General features: G+C 39.5%; 1 protein-coding gene across 1 annotated transcript in view; it reads right to left on the bottom strand.

Annotated features, from left to right (window-relative positions):
- Positions 1 to 1,775: 1,775 nt before the first annotated feature.
- The window catches only part of LOC101843018 (serine/threonine-protein kinase 31), a 31,671-nt gene continuing 17,333 nt past the window's right edge, over positions 1,776 to 16,113 (bottom strand). The window contains exons 6-7 of the mRNA XM_040741166.1: positions 6,959 to 7,027; positions 1,776 to 2,150 (exon numbers count right to left, since the gene is read on the bottom strand). Of these exons, the coding sequence (XP_040597100.1) occupies positions 1,914 to 2,150; positions 6,959 to 7,027 (306 nt within the window). The 3' untranslated portion in view covers positions 1,776 to 1,913. The remainder of the gene's footprint in view (positions 2,151 to 6,958; positions 7,028 to 16,113) is intronic.

Raw genomic sequence — 16,113 nt, 5'->3', positions numbered from 1 at the left:
ACCAACTCGTTGAAGAGTATCTCCCACTTTCTCTTCTAAAAGTTTCAGTGTGGCTGGATTTATGTTGAGATCTTTGATCCATTTGGACTTAAGTTTTGTACAAGGCGATAAACATGGATCTATCTGCAGTCTTCTGCATACCAGTACCCAGTTATGCCAGCACCATTTGTTGAAGATGCTTTCTTTTTTCCATTGTACAGTTTTAGTTTCTTTGTCAAAAATCAAGTGTTCATAGGTGTGTGGGTTAAAATTAGAGCTTTCGATTCGGTTCCATTGGTCTACCTGCCTATTTTTGTGCCAATACCAAGCTGTTTTCAGGACTATAGCTCTATAATAGAGCTTGAAGTCAGGTATGGTGATGCCTCCTGAAGTTCCTTTATTGTATAGGGATGTTTTAACTATCCTGGGCCTTTTGTTTTTCCATATAAAGTTGATTAATGTTCTTTCCAGTTCCTTGAAGAATTGTGATGGAATTTTGATAGGGATTGCATTGAATCTGTAGACTGCTTTTGGCAAGATTGCCATTTTTATTATGTTGATCCTACCAATCCAAGAGCATGGGGGATCTTTCCATTTTCTGGTATCTTCTTTGATTTCTTTCTTTAAAGACACAAAGTTCTTGATATACAGGTCTTTAATTTCCTTGGTTTACATTATCCTCAGATATTTGATGCTGTTTTTGGCTATTGTAAAGGGTGATGTTTCTCTGATTTCTTTCTCAGTCACTTCATCATCTGTATATAATAGGGCCACTGATATTTTTGAGTTTACCTTGTATCCTGCCTCATTGCTGAAGGTGTTTATCAGCTCTAGGAGTAACCTTGCGGAGTTTTTTGGGTCACTTATGTAAACTATCATATCATCTGCAAATAGTGAAAGTTTGACTTCTTCTTTTCCTATTTGTATCCCCTTTATCTCCTTTTGTTGTCTTATTGCTGTAGCTAGAACTTCAAGTACAATATTGAAGAGATATGGAGAGAGTGGACGGCCTTGTCTTGTTCCTGATTTTAGAAGAATTGCTTTGAGTTTCTCTCCATTTAGTTTGATGTTAGCTGTTGGTGTACTTTATATTGCTTTTATTATATTCAGGTATGTTCCTGTTATCCCTGAATTATAAATTTTTAAACAGTAAAAATTAGTGAGATTTAAGGAAGGTATAAGCTACTCTAGAAAGCAGTCTGTGACACCATTCCTCCACAGAATAAGTGCCCCTTTGTAAGCCCAGAAATCCCAGAGCTATATCTGGAAATCTCCATACAGCATTAAACATTGAATGCAGTATGGAGATCTCTTTAAACATTTAAACATTGATCTCTTTAAACATTGAAATTTTTCAAAATGTGGGCCATACAAGTATAAGAACTATTTTAATTTTTCTTTATGTTGCCAAAACTAGATACAAAACATGTCTTTATCACTACCAACTAGCATACAACCATCAACAGATGACTTGCACTAATATCATAATGACCTAATTTCAGTAAGTCAAACAGAAACCCATTCTAAAACAATGCCAAGTTAGGCAAAACTTCAAAGGCTATGGTTGGGGACTAGAGAGATGCTCAGAGGTTAAGAGCACTGGCTGCTCATCCAGAGGCCGAGTTCAGTTCCCAGGAACCACATGATGGATCATAACTATCCGTAATGAGATCTGGTGCCCTCTTCTGGCCTGCAGGGATACATGTAGACATAATACTGTGTACATAATAAATGGATAGATAGATACATACATACATACATTCATAATTTCAAAAAAGGACTATAACTGAGTTTCATGCATAATCAAAACATTTTTATTTTTTACAATCCAAATACAAAGATGCAATTAACTATTTCCAAAACATTTACACACATTTTTGTATACCAAAGAAACAGAACATTTTTAAAGGGACAAGTATGGCAACAATAGAAGACTAATTTGTCAAGTCGAGGGTTGGCTTCACCACTTCTTGTCTTTCTTTATATCTATCTAAGCTCTCCATCTTTGATTCATCTTCTTTGTTTTGCTGAGCATACTCAGTCTCTTTTTCTGGGTTTGGAATTGACTTCCCCTTTAGAAGCAAGAAACATTCAGCATTCAAAACTTTCTCAGCAGTCATTGAACTTCTGGAATATATCAAGCTACAGAGGAGGGATTTGACATTATCATCCTGCAAGAAAAGAGAAATAATTTTTTTAAAGAATCAAAACCAAAACTAATGGTAAATAAGAACAGATATATAATAGACTATTCAATTGTTAAAAACCTCTTTTAGTTACTGACATATTTTTCTATTTAGATTCTTAGAGATTCCTTCCAAGTTCAGCTACATTTCATTGAAAAGAGATATATCTCCAGTAGTAACAAATTAGAATTTATTTACCAGGGAGAATTATAGCTAAACTAAAATGAATGAAATTTGAACACCATTTTCCTTCTTTAATGGGACAGTGGTCAGAGTTTCACATGAAAAATTTCATACCTCTACTATCTAACATTTTATGGGAAACACAACCACTTAAGAAAAAATTTTAAAAATAATATTAACAAATAGAAAGGGGAAGAAGTAAAACCATCTTTATTTGGAAATGGTACAGAGCTATGTTAAATCATTAAGAAACCCACTAAAAATTATTAGAACTAATAGTTAAGAATAAAGAAACAAAATAGTTACAAATCATGTATTTTGAAGACTACAAGATATAGGTGAGCTTGCCAGACCTCATGGTATGTACTCACTCATATATGGATTTTAGACATGGATCAGGATAGTGCCAGTCTGTACTTCCACTGACAGAGAGTCTGGGAAACAGGAAAGAACCTAAAAGATATGCATGGTACCCAAGAGAAGCGGAATGGGGCAAGATCCTCTGAACAGATGGGGAACATGGCAAGGGGTGGGGGGGAATGGGAGCTGGGAAGAAGAGAAGGGGAGAAGAGGAAGAGAGAGTAGGTCATGGGGGAACAGGAAGGTTGAGTGGGGGGGGGAGAATAGGGGGAAGAGGGAATCATAGGTTAGAAGACAGATCAGGCACCAGTGTGACCTCTAGTGATCTAAAGGGATGACACTGATTGGCAAGCTAAGCAATAGTGGAGAGACCACCTCAAATGCCCATTCCTGGAGCCTTCATCCAGTGACTGATGGAAGCAGAGGCAAACACCCACAGTTAAACACTGAACTGAACCCAAGGAACCCAGTGACAGAGAGAGAGGAGCGACGAGCAAATTGGCAAAGAATGGGCTGGCAAAACCAGCAGAGACAGCTGATTGAACAGGGAAGTGCTCTTGGACCCCAGACCGACAGCTGGGAGGCCAGCATGGGACTGATCCAGACCCCCCCGAATGTGAGTGTCAGTGAGGAGGCCTGGACAACCTATGGGGCCCTGAGCAGTGAACCAGTGTTTATACCTGGAATACAAACAGACATCGTGTGTCCATAACACAAAGAGGGATGCTCTCTCAGCCTGGACTCTTAGGAGAGTGCCTGGACCCTACCCTGAGTGAAATGACAGACTCTAGATATCCCCTATGTGGAAGGATTTGGCAATAGGGTGGGAGGCTGGGGGGTGTGGGAGGAGGGGGAGGGAAAGGGAACTGGGATTGACATGTAAAACAAGCTATTTAAAATTAAAAGAAAAAAAGATATAGTTGAAGGAAATCAAAGGTATAAATAAATTAACATCCAATATTTAATGGTTCATAAAACAACACTGATAACCAGCCATAGAGCGAAAACAGTCCTATTAGATAAACCAACTTCTTTGTAGACATTGTAAGCTACCTCTGAACTTTACAGATCAGAATAATAATCTTGACCCTATTTAAAAAGAACAAAGTATAACAATTCACATTTCCCAATTTCAAATCTCTATAGCAATAATTAAGACAGCATAATACTGGCAAAGGAACAGACATAGTCTTGTATTTCAGCAATACATGGATTCATACTCTCATTGATGCTGGTCATCCTTAGTGATCTGCACTCTAAATCAGCATGTGATCACTAGACCAGCTTGATCAAGATAATCAAGCAATGTTCTGCAGTGCACTGTGTGCTAAGATATAAATTCTGCAGGTAATGTGGACCATATGAATTTTAAACTTACAATGGGTTTATAAAGACATAATCCTATCATAATTGAGGAGCACCTATAAGACAGTGGAAGAGAATTCAGAGTCCAGAAAGAAACCCACCCAGCTATCACCTACTGGCTTTGACAAGGATGACATGACCATTTTATGCTTACAAAGCAGTCTTCGATAAATAGTATTGGGATAGATAGCCACAGGCAGAATATTGAAGCTGGAATATTACCTCTTAAAATATATGAGAATTTAATTCAAAATATATCAAAGATCTAAATATAAAATCTTAAACTACATAACTGTAAATCTTTACAATTTTGTATTTGACAAAGAACTCTTGAAAATAATCCCCAAAGTACAAGCAACAACCGAGAAAGTTACGCTTCGTGAAAATTACAAACTCTTGTGTTTCAAATGACACTATCAAGAAAATGAGAATACCACTGACAGGATGAGGTAAAATATTTGCAAACAATGTGCCCAACATGTTGTTTGTTTCTAGAATATACAATCATCCATTAAAATTCAAAAATAAAAATGCAACCCAATTTTTAAAATGTAAAAAAAAAAATTAAGAGTCTGCATAGGCATTTCTCTGAAGGCACCACAAATCTAAGTCAAGACTATAAGATGGCTAGAATCAAAGTCTTACAGCCTGTATTAATATAGGGAAGCTAGAGTTTTCACATACTGCTACTACAAATGTAAAATAACTGCTTTGCAGTCCAGTGAGTCTTCAACTGCTAAATAAACAGTTTCTACATGAATCAGTAATTCTACTGCTAGGTATACATCCAATAGAAATTAAACATGTCTGCTCAAATGTCTATATACAAATATTTGTATCACTTTCTATAATAACCAAAAGGCACATATAACCCAGACATCCATAAATAAATATGTATCCGTAAATTGTGGTAAATCTATCACTAGAATATTACTTATCCATGAAAGGGATGAAATACTAGTACTAGAATTTGCATTCTAAGTGTAAGCAATATACACTGTTCCCATTAATTATGATTCCATTCATAAGAATGCCCACAATAGCAATTATACAGAAACAGAAAACATATTAGTGGTTGGTTAAGACTGAAGTAAAGAAATGCAAATACTGAGAGGTAGCAATACAATATATTGAGTTTCTGGTGATGCTCAGACACATGTGATTATACTAAAAACTACTAAGTTATATACTCTCAGTGGATAAACTTTAAGGTTGGTTATCTCTTTTTAAAGCCATTTTAAATTGATGCTTTACTGAAAGACATGCCATATCTGACTAAATTTGATGACTCATTAAAATTTTAAGAAAAAATTTAATTAAGAAAATTAAAATGCCAAACTATGAACAAACCACGATAAAAAGACTTCAACTGAAAATCACCTCCTGAACCTTTTGTTCTTTAAATTGCTTCTTAACACGTATTTCATCACAGCAATGAAAAAACCAAATAGAGAAAAACAGTACTGAAAGAAGGGGTCAGTGCTGTGATAAACCTGATACTGTAGTCTTGGGTCTCTGGAACTGGTTTGCAGGAAGAGTTTAGAACTTGGTATTAAAATCCCCTAAAGGGGGCTGGGGTGGTATCACACATCTTTGATCTCAGCACTCAGGAGGCAAAGGCAGGCAGATCACTGTGAGTTGAAGGCAAGCCTGGTCTACAGAGCGAGTTCTAGGACAAGCTCCAAAGCTACAGAGAAACCATGTCTTGGAAAACAAAACCCAAACAAATCCCCTAGAGTGCTGCAAGAAGGGTACACTAGGCTTCTATTGGAAGTTAAGAAGATTGCCAAAAGGAAAATGAGCAGTGGCAGTTTGGTCCATGTGGTTTCAGAGGGGAAGGGAACAGGATTCTTACTGTGAAGTGAGCTAGATGCCTGTGGTGGTTTGAAAGCAAACGACCCCCAATAGGGACTAGCACTATTAGAAGGCGTGTCTTTGTTACAGTAGGTGTGACCTTGTTGAAGGAAGTGTGTCATTGTGGGGGTCTGGCACAAAGGCCTCCTTTGTTCAAGCTGTGCCCAGTGTGGACACAGTTTCTGTTACCTGTGGATCAAGATGTACAACTCTCAGCTCCTTCTCCAGCATTCTATCTGGCTTCACGCCACATGCCATGACGATAATGAACTAAACTTCTTAAACTTAAGTCACCGTCAATTAAATGTTTTCCTTATAAGAGTTGGCATGGTCACAGTGTCTCTTCACAGCAATAGAAACCTTAACTAAGATAATGTCATCCATGTTACAATCTAGGAAAAAAAGTCTGGTACTGTCTGTCTGTATCCTGAGAGCCCAAATGTGAGGAGAACCTGAATAGATGAATGATTCACTAATGCATTGGTCATGGAAATCTCAAAACAAAGGGCGTTCAATCTGTGGAATGGCTACTGGTAACTTTTCTCATCCACATCTACAATGCAAGAGAGTAAAAAGCAAAGCAGATTTTTAAAAAAACAATTGTAGTTAGTCAAGAAAAAGAGCCTGAGCAAGATTATATTACTAATTTCACTTCCTACTCCAATCCTGGTAGCCCTAGTACTTAGTTTAATTTCTGGTACCAGATAAGTGCTCAAAATAAGTTAGCTGAAAACATATGTGAATGACAAAGCCATATCAATGACAAGTATGAGTTTCAAAGAAAAGACATAATTAGGCACTTACCCAAAAAAAGAATAAAACACTCCTTTCAAAACAAAATATCGTTAGAACTCTACTATAGTATTTTCTTATTACATAGATGACTTGTTAATTATCTGACAGTAGCATAAGTAGGGTACTTCTAATGCTAGCTTAAATTTTTATAAAAATTAGAGAATATTTTCAATCAAATATTTATAAATTTATATTATTATATATCTGAAATGAGTAAAGAGCCAAAAGAAACCTACCAAATGAAACTGATCCACTTTTGGCATTCCATCTTCATTTGTCTCAAACTCCTGATTTTGAACAGAAAGCTACAAAAGAACACAAAAGTGAATTAGCTCCAAAAGCACCTAAGTCAGTGGTTCTCAGCCAGGGTCTCATATCAGATATCCTGCAGATCAGATATTGACAATTCATAATAGCAGCAAATTAGTTATGAAATAGCAACAAAATAATTTTATGGTTGGGGGTCACCACAACATGAGGAACTGTATTAAAGAATTACATCATTATGAAGGTTTAATTCGCATTAAATACTAATCCTAGAAAGTAGATTCAGGACCACTTTCAGACATAAGCAACCCACAGACCACTGGCTACATGTACCTTGGTATAACCAGGAATGAAATCCAACATTACATAGATTACCACCTCATACCACAATGCCCAAAGACTGGATACCACTAGATTCTGATGAATAGAGAAGAGCTCATAAGAAAGCACATTTCTCATGTAGGATAAAAGCACTTAGTAAAAAACTACTTGCACAAATAACCAAATAGCTCCTGAGGCACCTACAGTGTTGATTAGTTGATAGACATACCATAAACAGACACTGTTATACTTGCTTTCTAAGAAAATGTTATAGAGCTACCTCAGTGGTTAAGAACACTCACTGCTCTTCCAGGGGACCTGGGATCTATTCCTAGGACCCATATGATGGTTCGTACCATTTAAGTAAATACAGATCTTGGAAACAGTGCCCTCTTTACACACATGGTGCACACACACAAACATGCAGGCAAAACACTCACTTGAAATAAAAGGACTAAATCTACTTTTTATTGATTTTTAGTGGATTTCACACCATGCATTCCAATATAATTTATCTTCTTGCCCAGTGCATCTGCCCTCTGCTCTTGTACTGTCCCCCAAAACAAAACCAAGTTTAAAAGAAAAATAAAAAACCAACAAAGAGGCCGGGCGTTGGTGGCGCACGCCTTTAATCCCAGCACTCGGGAGGCAGAGGCAGGCGGATCTCTGTGAGTTCGAGGCCAGCCTGGTCTACAAAGTGAGTTCCAGGACAGCCTCCAAAGCCACAGAGAAACCCTGTCTCAAAAAAAAAAAAACCAACAAATAAAAAAACAAAAATAAAAAAAGGACAACAACCTTGTGAAGGCTATAGTGTGGCCTTCATCTTTGTTTGCAAGTTTTCATTGCCCTGAGTCTTAGATCTGGCTTGAGGCCTCTGGTTTCTGCTATACCACCAATAATGGGCTCTCACTGGGGCTCCTTCCAGACATCCTGTCATTGTCCCATGTCATGGAGATCCTGCCGTTTTGGATCTCTGGGTTCATTGCCTTCACATTCTCCAACAGTTCATAGATGGGGTGGATATTGGGGTGGGCCATCTAGTAGCCCTGAGCTAGGTTGGTCAGCTCACTAGTTTTCCCTCATTGTCATTACCCAGATTAGCTCTCTAGCACTGCCTTGACTAGCTCATTAAACGCACCCTACACCAAGGAGTGGGGCCAGTTCTGCTCTCAGGCCCTCAGCCTGGGTCATCTTCACGGCTGTCACCAGGGCTAGTTCTACTGTTCTGCCCAAGCAAGATGCAAGGCCCTCTCTCCCAATTGCTGCAGGGGGCCTATCAAGGGGGTGTCAGCTCTCCTGCTCTTACACCCTCAGGGCTGGCTCACCTGCAACCCTGACAACAGGGTCAGCTCTAGTGTGCTGTCAGGGTAGGGTGCAGGGCCCACACTGCTGTGTGCTGGAGTTGCTGTAAGGCAGGGCTAGTTCTCTCACTCTTATTATCCCGGGGCCAGCTCTCCCGCCTGTCATAGATAGCAAGGGGCAGAGGGAGGAGGGCATCTTTCCTTAAGCTATGCCACCATATGGCAGACCACCCAGGGTGTGTGTGGGAGGGGTGGAGTTCAGCTCTCCTGCTCTCATCCTTAGTGTTGGGTCACTTGTGTACCCGACCCCAGGGTCAGCTCTAGTGTGCTTCCCAGGTGAGGTGCACGCTTATGGTGAGGGGTGGGACCATCCTTCCCAAGTGTGTGGACAAACTCTCCACTGGGGGGGATAGGGCCAGTTTGCCTGCTGTTATATCCAGGGAGGGGCAGAACCAATCATCCCAGGGCCAGTGAAGAATGGGGCTGGCTCAGAACAGCACAGTTCCAAAGAACCCTTGCTATCATGGGCCATGGACATTACTACAATGGACATTACCCAATAACAGCAGGACCATGGGCCCAGACATGGCCCTTAGCAACAGCTTACGCACAGGCCCCTCAGATCACCACAGCCCAGCTTCAGCATGGCCCCTGGGCATCAACATGGTCCCAGTGGGCATAAATACTGGGGTTTTTTAGGTTTTTTTTGAAACAGGGTTTCTCTGTGTAGCTTTGTAGACCAGGCTGGCCTCAAACTCACAGAGGCCTCTGCCTCCTTAGTGCTGGAAGCATAACTACCTTAAAAAAAAAAAAAAAGACGATATTCTAGAACTTAGTAATCTATATTAATTTGGCTTTACCAAATTTTCAAAACTTAAATGCCAAGAAAATAAAGCAAGTGAGTTTCCTTCCATTCTAACAGTTACCTTCTGACCCTGAAATATAAGATAAACTTTATTTCTCTATGTCAACTTGGTACAAGACACAGTCATCTGGGAAGGGCTCTCAATTGAGACAATACCTCCCAAAAACTTGGCCTAAAGGCAAATCTGTTGGGCATTTTCTTGATTAAAGATTGATGTTGGAGGGCCCAGCCCCTGAGGGTGGGATCAACAGTGTAGGTAGGTCTAAGAAAGCAGGCTGAGCAGGCCATGAGGAGCAATCCAGTAAGCAGCATTCCTCCATGGCCTCTGCTTCAGTTCCCACCTCCAGGGTCCTGCCCTGGTTTCTTTTGATGGATTCCTATGTGGAAGTATAACAAAATAAACCTTTTCTACCCCACATTTCGTTTCGTCATGGTATTTTATCACGACAATAGAAAACCAAGACACTATTAAATATACTAAGATTTTTACATTCACAAAGTATACTGAGTCCTGTATATTTCATCAACCAGCCCTAACAACCACCAATTAATAATTGTTCTTTTCTTATACACAAACCCACATTCCATATTTACTACTATTTTAGTGGGGATAAACAGGTACACAAGCATGGGTGTATACACATATGCAGAGACCAGAGGTCAACTTCAGCTATCCTTCCTTGAGAGTTATAGTCATTACTTTTCTATTGCTGTGATAAAACAGCATGACCAAGGCAACTTATAAAAAAACTGTTTAATTTGGGGTTCATGGCTCCAGAGGGTTAGAGTCTGTAACTATCATGGCAGCAAGCATGACAGCAGACAGGCAGGCATGGCACCAAAGTAGTAGCTGAGTGATCACAGCTCCATACATAAGAAGCACGAGGCAGAAAGAGACAACAGGAATGTATGAAACCTCAAGGTCCACCCCTAGTGATACACCTTGTCCAACAAGGACACACCTCCAAATTCTTCCCAAATAGTTCCTCCAACTAGGGAGCAAGTATTCAAACATATGAGCATATGAGGGCCATTCTCACTCAAACCACCCCGAGAGTCATCATCTACCTTGTGTTTTGACACAGGTTCTTTCATCAGCCTGAAACTCCCAGATTATGCTAGTCTAGCTCAGCGAGTCCTAAAGACCCGCCTGTTTCCACCTCCTCAGTCAGTGTTAGGATACAAGTATGCACCAAACACTTGGCTTTTTTTAACTTGGGTTCTAGGAACTGAAGTCAGAGCTTAATGCTTGCGTAGAAAGCATTTTTTCGGCCGGGCGTTGGTGGCGCACGCCTTTAATCCCAGCACTCGGGAGGCAGAGGCAGGCGGATCTCTGTGAGTTCGAGGCCAGGCTGGACCGACAGCCTCCAAAACAGAGAAACCCTGTCTCGTAAAACCAAAAAAAAAAAAAAAAAAAAAAAAAAAAAAGAAAGCATTTTTTCAACAATATCTTCCATGACTACACGTTTATTTCTTTTGAGGTAAATCCTATACAAATCATAATTTCATCTATGCATCTTTTACTACAAAAAAAAGAGATCACTGGTGGGTCTCAAGCCATGAAGCCATAAAGCCGTAAACCATGCCGCCAGGAAAGTCAAAGCCCATGTCATAGTATAATACGCTGAAACCTCACTAGCAAATACCTCTAGTCTACAAGAAGAAATTGTGAAGCACACCTGCACAGTAAGCAGAAAGGTAGAAATGTGCTCAGAGACAAAGTATCTGCAGAATATCAACATGTAGCATGCTCAGTGTTAGGAAGGACAGCCCAGGGCTGGGCCAGTAGTCAACTGCACTCCTGGACATTAAGAGAGCATGATTGCCATCTGTGACTTGACACAACCATTGCTCACCGATGGAGCAATTCTGTGACCTGACATCCTCTCCCCTTTCCTGTTTCTTTCTCCAATAATTTCTATTTCATTTTCCTTTGGAATAACTTTACCTTGGTTTACAGAGTCTATAACCTCCCAAAACCTGGAATCCATTTAGGTTGTCTGACTCTTTCTTTCTTCCCATTCTATCTTTGGCTTCTTGGTAAAGGTCTTGGAGAGATCCCGGATAACAGGAACATACCTAAACATGATAAAAGCTATATACAGCCAATCAACAGCCAACATCAAACTAAATGGACAGAAACCCAATGCAATTCTGCTAAAATCAGGAACAAGACAAGGCTGCCCCCTCTCCCCATACCTCTTCAATATTGTACTAAAAGTTGTAGCTAGAGCAATAAGACAACAAAAGGAGATCAAGGGGATACAAATTGGAAAGGAAGAGGTAAAACTTTCACTGTTTGCAGATGATATGATAGTTTACATAACTGACCCAAAGAACTCTACCAGGAAACTCTTAGATAGTAACCGAAAATTACTGTAAGTTCATAGTACATCTAGCTTTTAACAGTGATTTTTTTACAGACAGGAGTCTATTTTCAGGGGAGTACTAGAGACCAGTGACCTGAACACTACTGTAACAGTAAAATGACACTTCAACCTTTCAACAATCTCAAGCCTCTTGAACACTGTAAACACTTCCACTGAAAGACAGTGGGTATTTTTTTAATCCAACCAGTAACCTAATTCCAGGTGTGCAACCCCAATGCAAAAACATAAGAAACATGAAAAGTTAGGGTGACAAGACTCCTTCAAAAATTGCTGATCCTCCTCTCAGTATTTTCCATTGTCTGCAGTTCTTTATCTAGAGATGAGGCCCAATGAGCTTTCTCCTTCCGTGTGAGCATGTAGAAGATTAACTATCTAATGTCAAATGGTCATCCCTGAGGCCATCTACATGTAGGTAACTTACAGACTGAACAGGTTGGTTTATGTGTGTATATATGTTTGACATCAATTCCTAGAAGGAAGAAGGAACAAATTCCCACAAGTTGTTCTCTGCCTAGCACACATACAGCCACATACAAAATTTTTAATGTTAAAAAAACACAAATACTTTTTTTAAAAAAGAGGCCATACATATGACAGAAATTAAAGAGTTCAATATTGAATGATCAATGGGTCAAAGAAATCAAGAAGGAATTTTAAGTTCCCAGAATGAAAACGAAAACATACCAAAATCCATGTGATAAAATGAAATCAGTCCTAAGAGGAAAATTTGAAGCTGGTCCATCATAATAAAATCAGAGATTAAAACAAAGCCAGTACTGGAGAAAGGATTCAGCCATCAAGATGACCTTCTTGTCTAGGTCTGCTCTTCCAGAAGATACAGGTTTGGTTCCCAGTTCCTATGTGGTTGCTGAAAACTGTCTGTAACTCCAGTTCCAGAACATCTAACACTGTTTTCTGGCATTCACAAGCACTGCATATACATGGTACAAACATTCATGCAGGCAAAACATCCATATACTTAAAATCTCTTTTAAAAGTAATTAAAGACAAAACCAATTATCTAAAATAAATAACTTAGTGGTACACACTGAGGCCTCAGTGAAAAAAAGAACAAGCACAATCAAAAATCAGTATTATAAAGAAATAAGGTCAAGCTAGGTGTGACGGTGCTGCACACCTTTAATCCTAGTACCAAGGAGGCAGAGGCAGGTGTATCTCTGAGACTTCCAGATAGTCTGGTCTACACAGCAAGTTCCAGGTCAGACTTGACTATAAAATGACACCCTATCTCAAAAAAAAAGAAAAAAGAAAAAGAAAGAAGATCAAGTCCAAATGGAAACGAACAAACAAAAAGGAAATATAAAGAATCAATGAAACAAAGTTGATTCTTTAAAAATAAAGTAAGAAAGGCGAGCCCTCAACAAAACTAAAAGACAGAAGACCCAGATTAATAAAATTAGAGATTAAAAAAGGAAACATTACAAAAAATGCTAATGAAATTCTTTAAAAATCACTAGACCATATATTATTAATTTAAATTTCACTAAATCAGAAAAAATTTTTAGACACAACCTACCAAATTTAAACCAAGATGATGTGAATAATTTAAGCAGAACTATAATAACAAGATTGAAGCCACTAAAAAACAAAACAAAACAAAACAAAAACTTCAAACTCAGAAGGGTTCAAAAACCCAGATGTACATCTCTCTCAGAGCCCCTGGCTTGGGGACTGCAGCCAGGTCGACTCCCCCTGGAAGGACGACCAAGCTACCAGGAGCCTGCAGAGAGAGCTGGGCCACTTCTGCCCAAACCCAGGGCAGAGGGCAAAGAGCAGAGGCCAGAGAGTATTGGATTTGCTTGCACCCACCGAAAGAGAACCCTGGTTGGATACCCACCAGGAGAGGAAGAGACTCTTTCTACACCTACTGGAAGAAGTAATGGGGAAAAGGCAATAATAGCACACAGCAACAGAAAAACAAATATGACATCACCAGAGTCTAGTGATTCTACACCAGTAAGACCTGAACACCCCAATGCAGACGAAGCAGAAGGGAATGACCTTAAAAACACCTTCATGAAAATGATAGAGGCCCCCAAAGAGGATGTGAGAAAATCCCTTAAAGAAATAGAAGAAAAGAACTTACAGTAATTTTCGGTTACCCATTATCCTCTAAAATGTAATGAAGTGGTGCCATGTTTTGTTGATTCTCATGGGAGATCTGCCCTTTCCTAAACAGAAATGGAGAAATGGGTTGGGGGGTGGAACAGAGGAGCAGGTGGTTGGGAGAGACTGAGATGAGAGGAAGGAAGGGAACTATGGCTGGGCTTTAAAATGTATAATTCAATTTATTTTTAAAAATGTAGCTAGGTGGTGGTACACATTTTTAATTCGAGCGCTAGGGGGCAGAGGCAGGTGGATCTCTGAGTTCCAGGCCAGCCTGCTCTATAGAGTGAGTTTCAGGACAGCCAGGACTGTTACATAGAGAATCCATGTCTCAAAACAGAACAAAACAAAACAATGTCATCTAGTAAAAGACTCTGATAGTACAGAGTAAATACAGAGTGTAGGAAGATGTTAATTATTGTGGGTATGATTGTAAGGAGAATAAGACCAGTGGTTAACATTGTATTGATGATAAAAGAACAGCAAACAGAAAGAGGGAATAAAAAGGATGAGGTAAGGATCAGACAGTAAGAAGCCAAAGTGGGGCAACACTAACCAAACAAGTGAAAGACCTGTATCACAGGAACTTTGAGTCTTTAAAGAAAGAAATTAAAGAAGACACCAGAAAATGGAAAGATCCCCTCATGCTCTTGGATAGGTAGGATAAATGTAGTAAAAACGGCAATTCTGCCAAAAGCAATCTAGAGATTCAATGCAATCCCCATTAAAATCCCAGCACAATTCTTCACAGACCTTGAAAGAACAATTCTCAACTTCATATAGCAAAACAAAAGACCCAGGATAGCCAAGACAACCCTACTCAACAAAGCAACATCTGGAGGCATCACCATTCCTGACTTCAAGCTCTATTACAGAGCTTTAGTCCTGAAAACGGCTTGATATTAGCACAAAAATAGAAAGGTAGACCAATGGAATCGAATTGAACACTCTGAGATTAATCCACAAACCTATGAACAGCTGATTTTCGACAAAGAAGCTAAAATTATACAATGGAAAAAAAGAAAACATCTTCAAAAAATGGTGCTGGCATAGCTGGATACTGGCATGTAGAATACTGCAGATAGATCCATGTCTATCGCCACGCACAACACTTAAGTCCAAATGGATCAAAGGCCTCAACATAAATCCAGCAACACTGAACCTGTTAGAAGAGAAAGTGGGAGGCACCCTTAAACAAATAGGTACAGGAGACCACTTCCTGAACATAACACCAGTAGCACAAACACTGATATCGACATTTAATAAATGGGACCTCCTGAAACTGAGTAGCTTCTGTAAGGCAAAGGACACAGTCAGCAAGACAAAAAGGCAGCCCACAGACTGGGAAAAAAGGTATTCACTAACCCCACATCTGACAGAGGGCTGATCTCCAAAATTTACAAAGAACTCAACAAGCTATTCTCCAAAACACCAAAGGACTCAATTAAAAAGTGGGGGACTGAACTAAATAGAGAATTCACAATAGAGGAGACTAAAATGGCTGAGAAACACTTGAAAAAGTGCTCAGCATCCTTAGACATTAGGGAAATGCAAATCAAAACAACCCTGAGGTATCATCTTACTCCTTTCAGAATGTCTAAAATCAAAAACACCAATGACAGCTTATGCTGGAGAGGATATGGAGAAAGAGGAACACTTGTCCACTGCTGGTGGGAGTGCAAACTTGTACAGTCACTTTGGAAATCAATATGGAGATTCCTCAGAAAAATGGGAATCAGTCTACCACAACATCAAGCAATTCCACTCTTAGGCATATACCCAAAAGATGCCCATTCATACAACAAGGATGTCTGTTCTACTATGTTCATAACAGCATTATTTGTAATAGGTAGATCCTGGAAGCAACCTAGATGCCACACAACTGAAGAGTAGATAGAGAAAATGTGGTACATTTACACAATGGAGTACTACTCAGTGGAAAAACACAACGGAATCTTGAAATTTGCAGGTAAATGGATGGCACTAGAAGAACTCATCCTGAGTGAGATAACCCAGTCACACAAAGACAAACATGGTATGTACTCACTCATATATGGATTATGGACATGGATTAGGGGAGTGTCAGCGTACAATCCCAGGCCAGTGAGTCTGGTAAACAG

This window comes from Mesocricetus auratus, unplaced genomic scaffold, assembly GCF_017639785.1.
Source record: "Mesocricetus auratus isolate SY011 unplaced genomic scaffold, BCM_Maur_2.0 contig_9091_pilon_obj, whole genome shotgun sequence".
Taxonomy (NCBI): Eukaryota; Metazoa; Chordata; class Mammalia; order Rodentia; family Cricetidae; genus Mesocricetus; species Mesocricetus auratus.
Note: the sequence above shows the minus strand (reverse complement) of the source record. Positions and strands in the feature narration are given on the sequence as shown.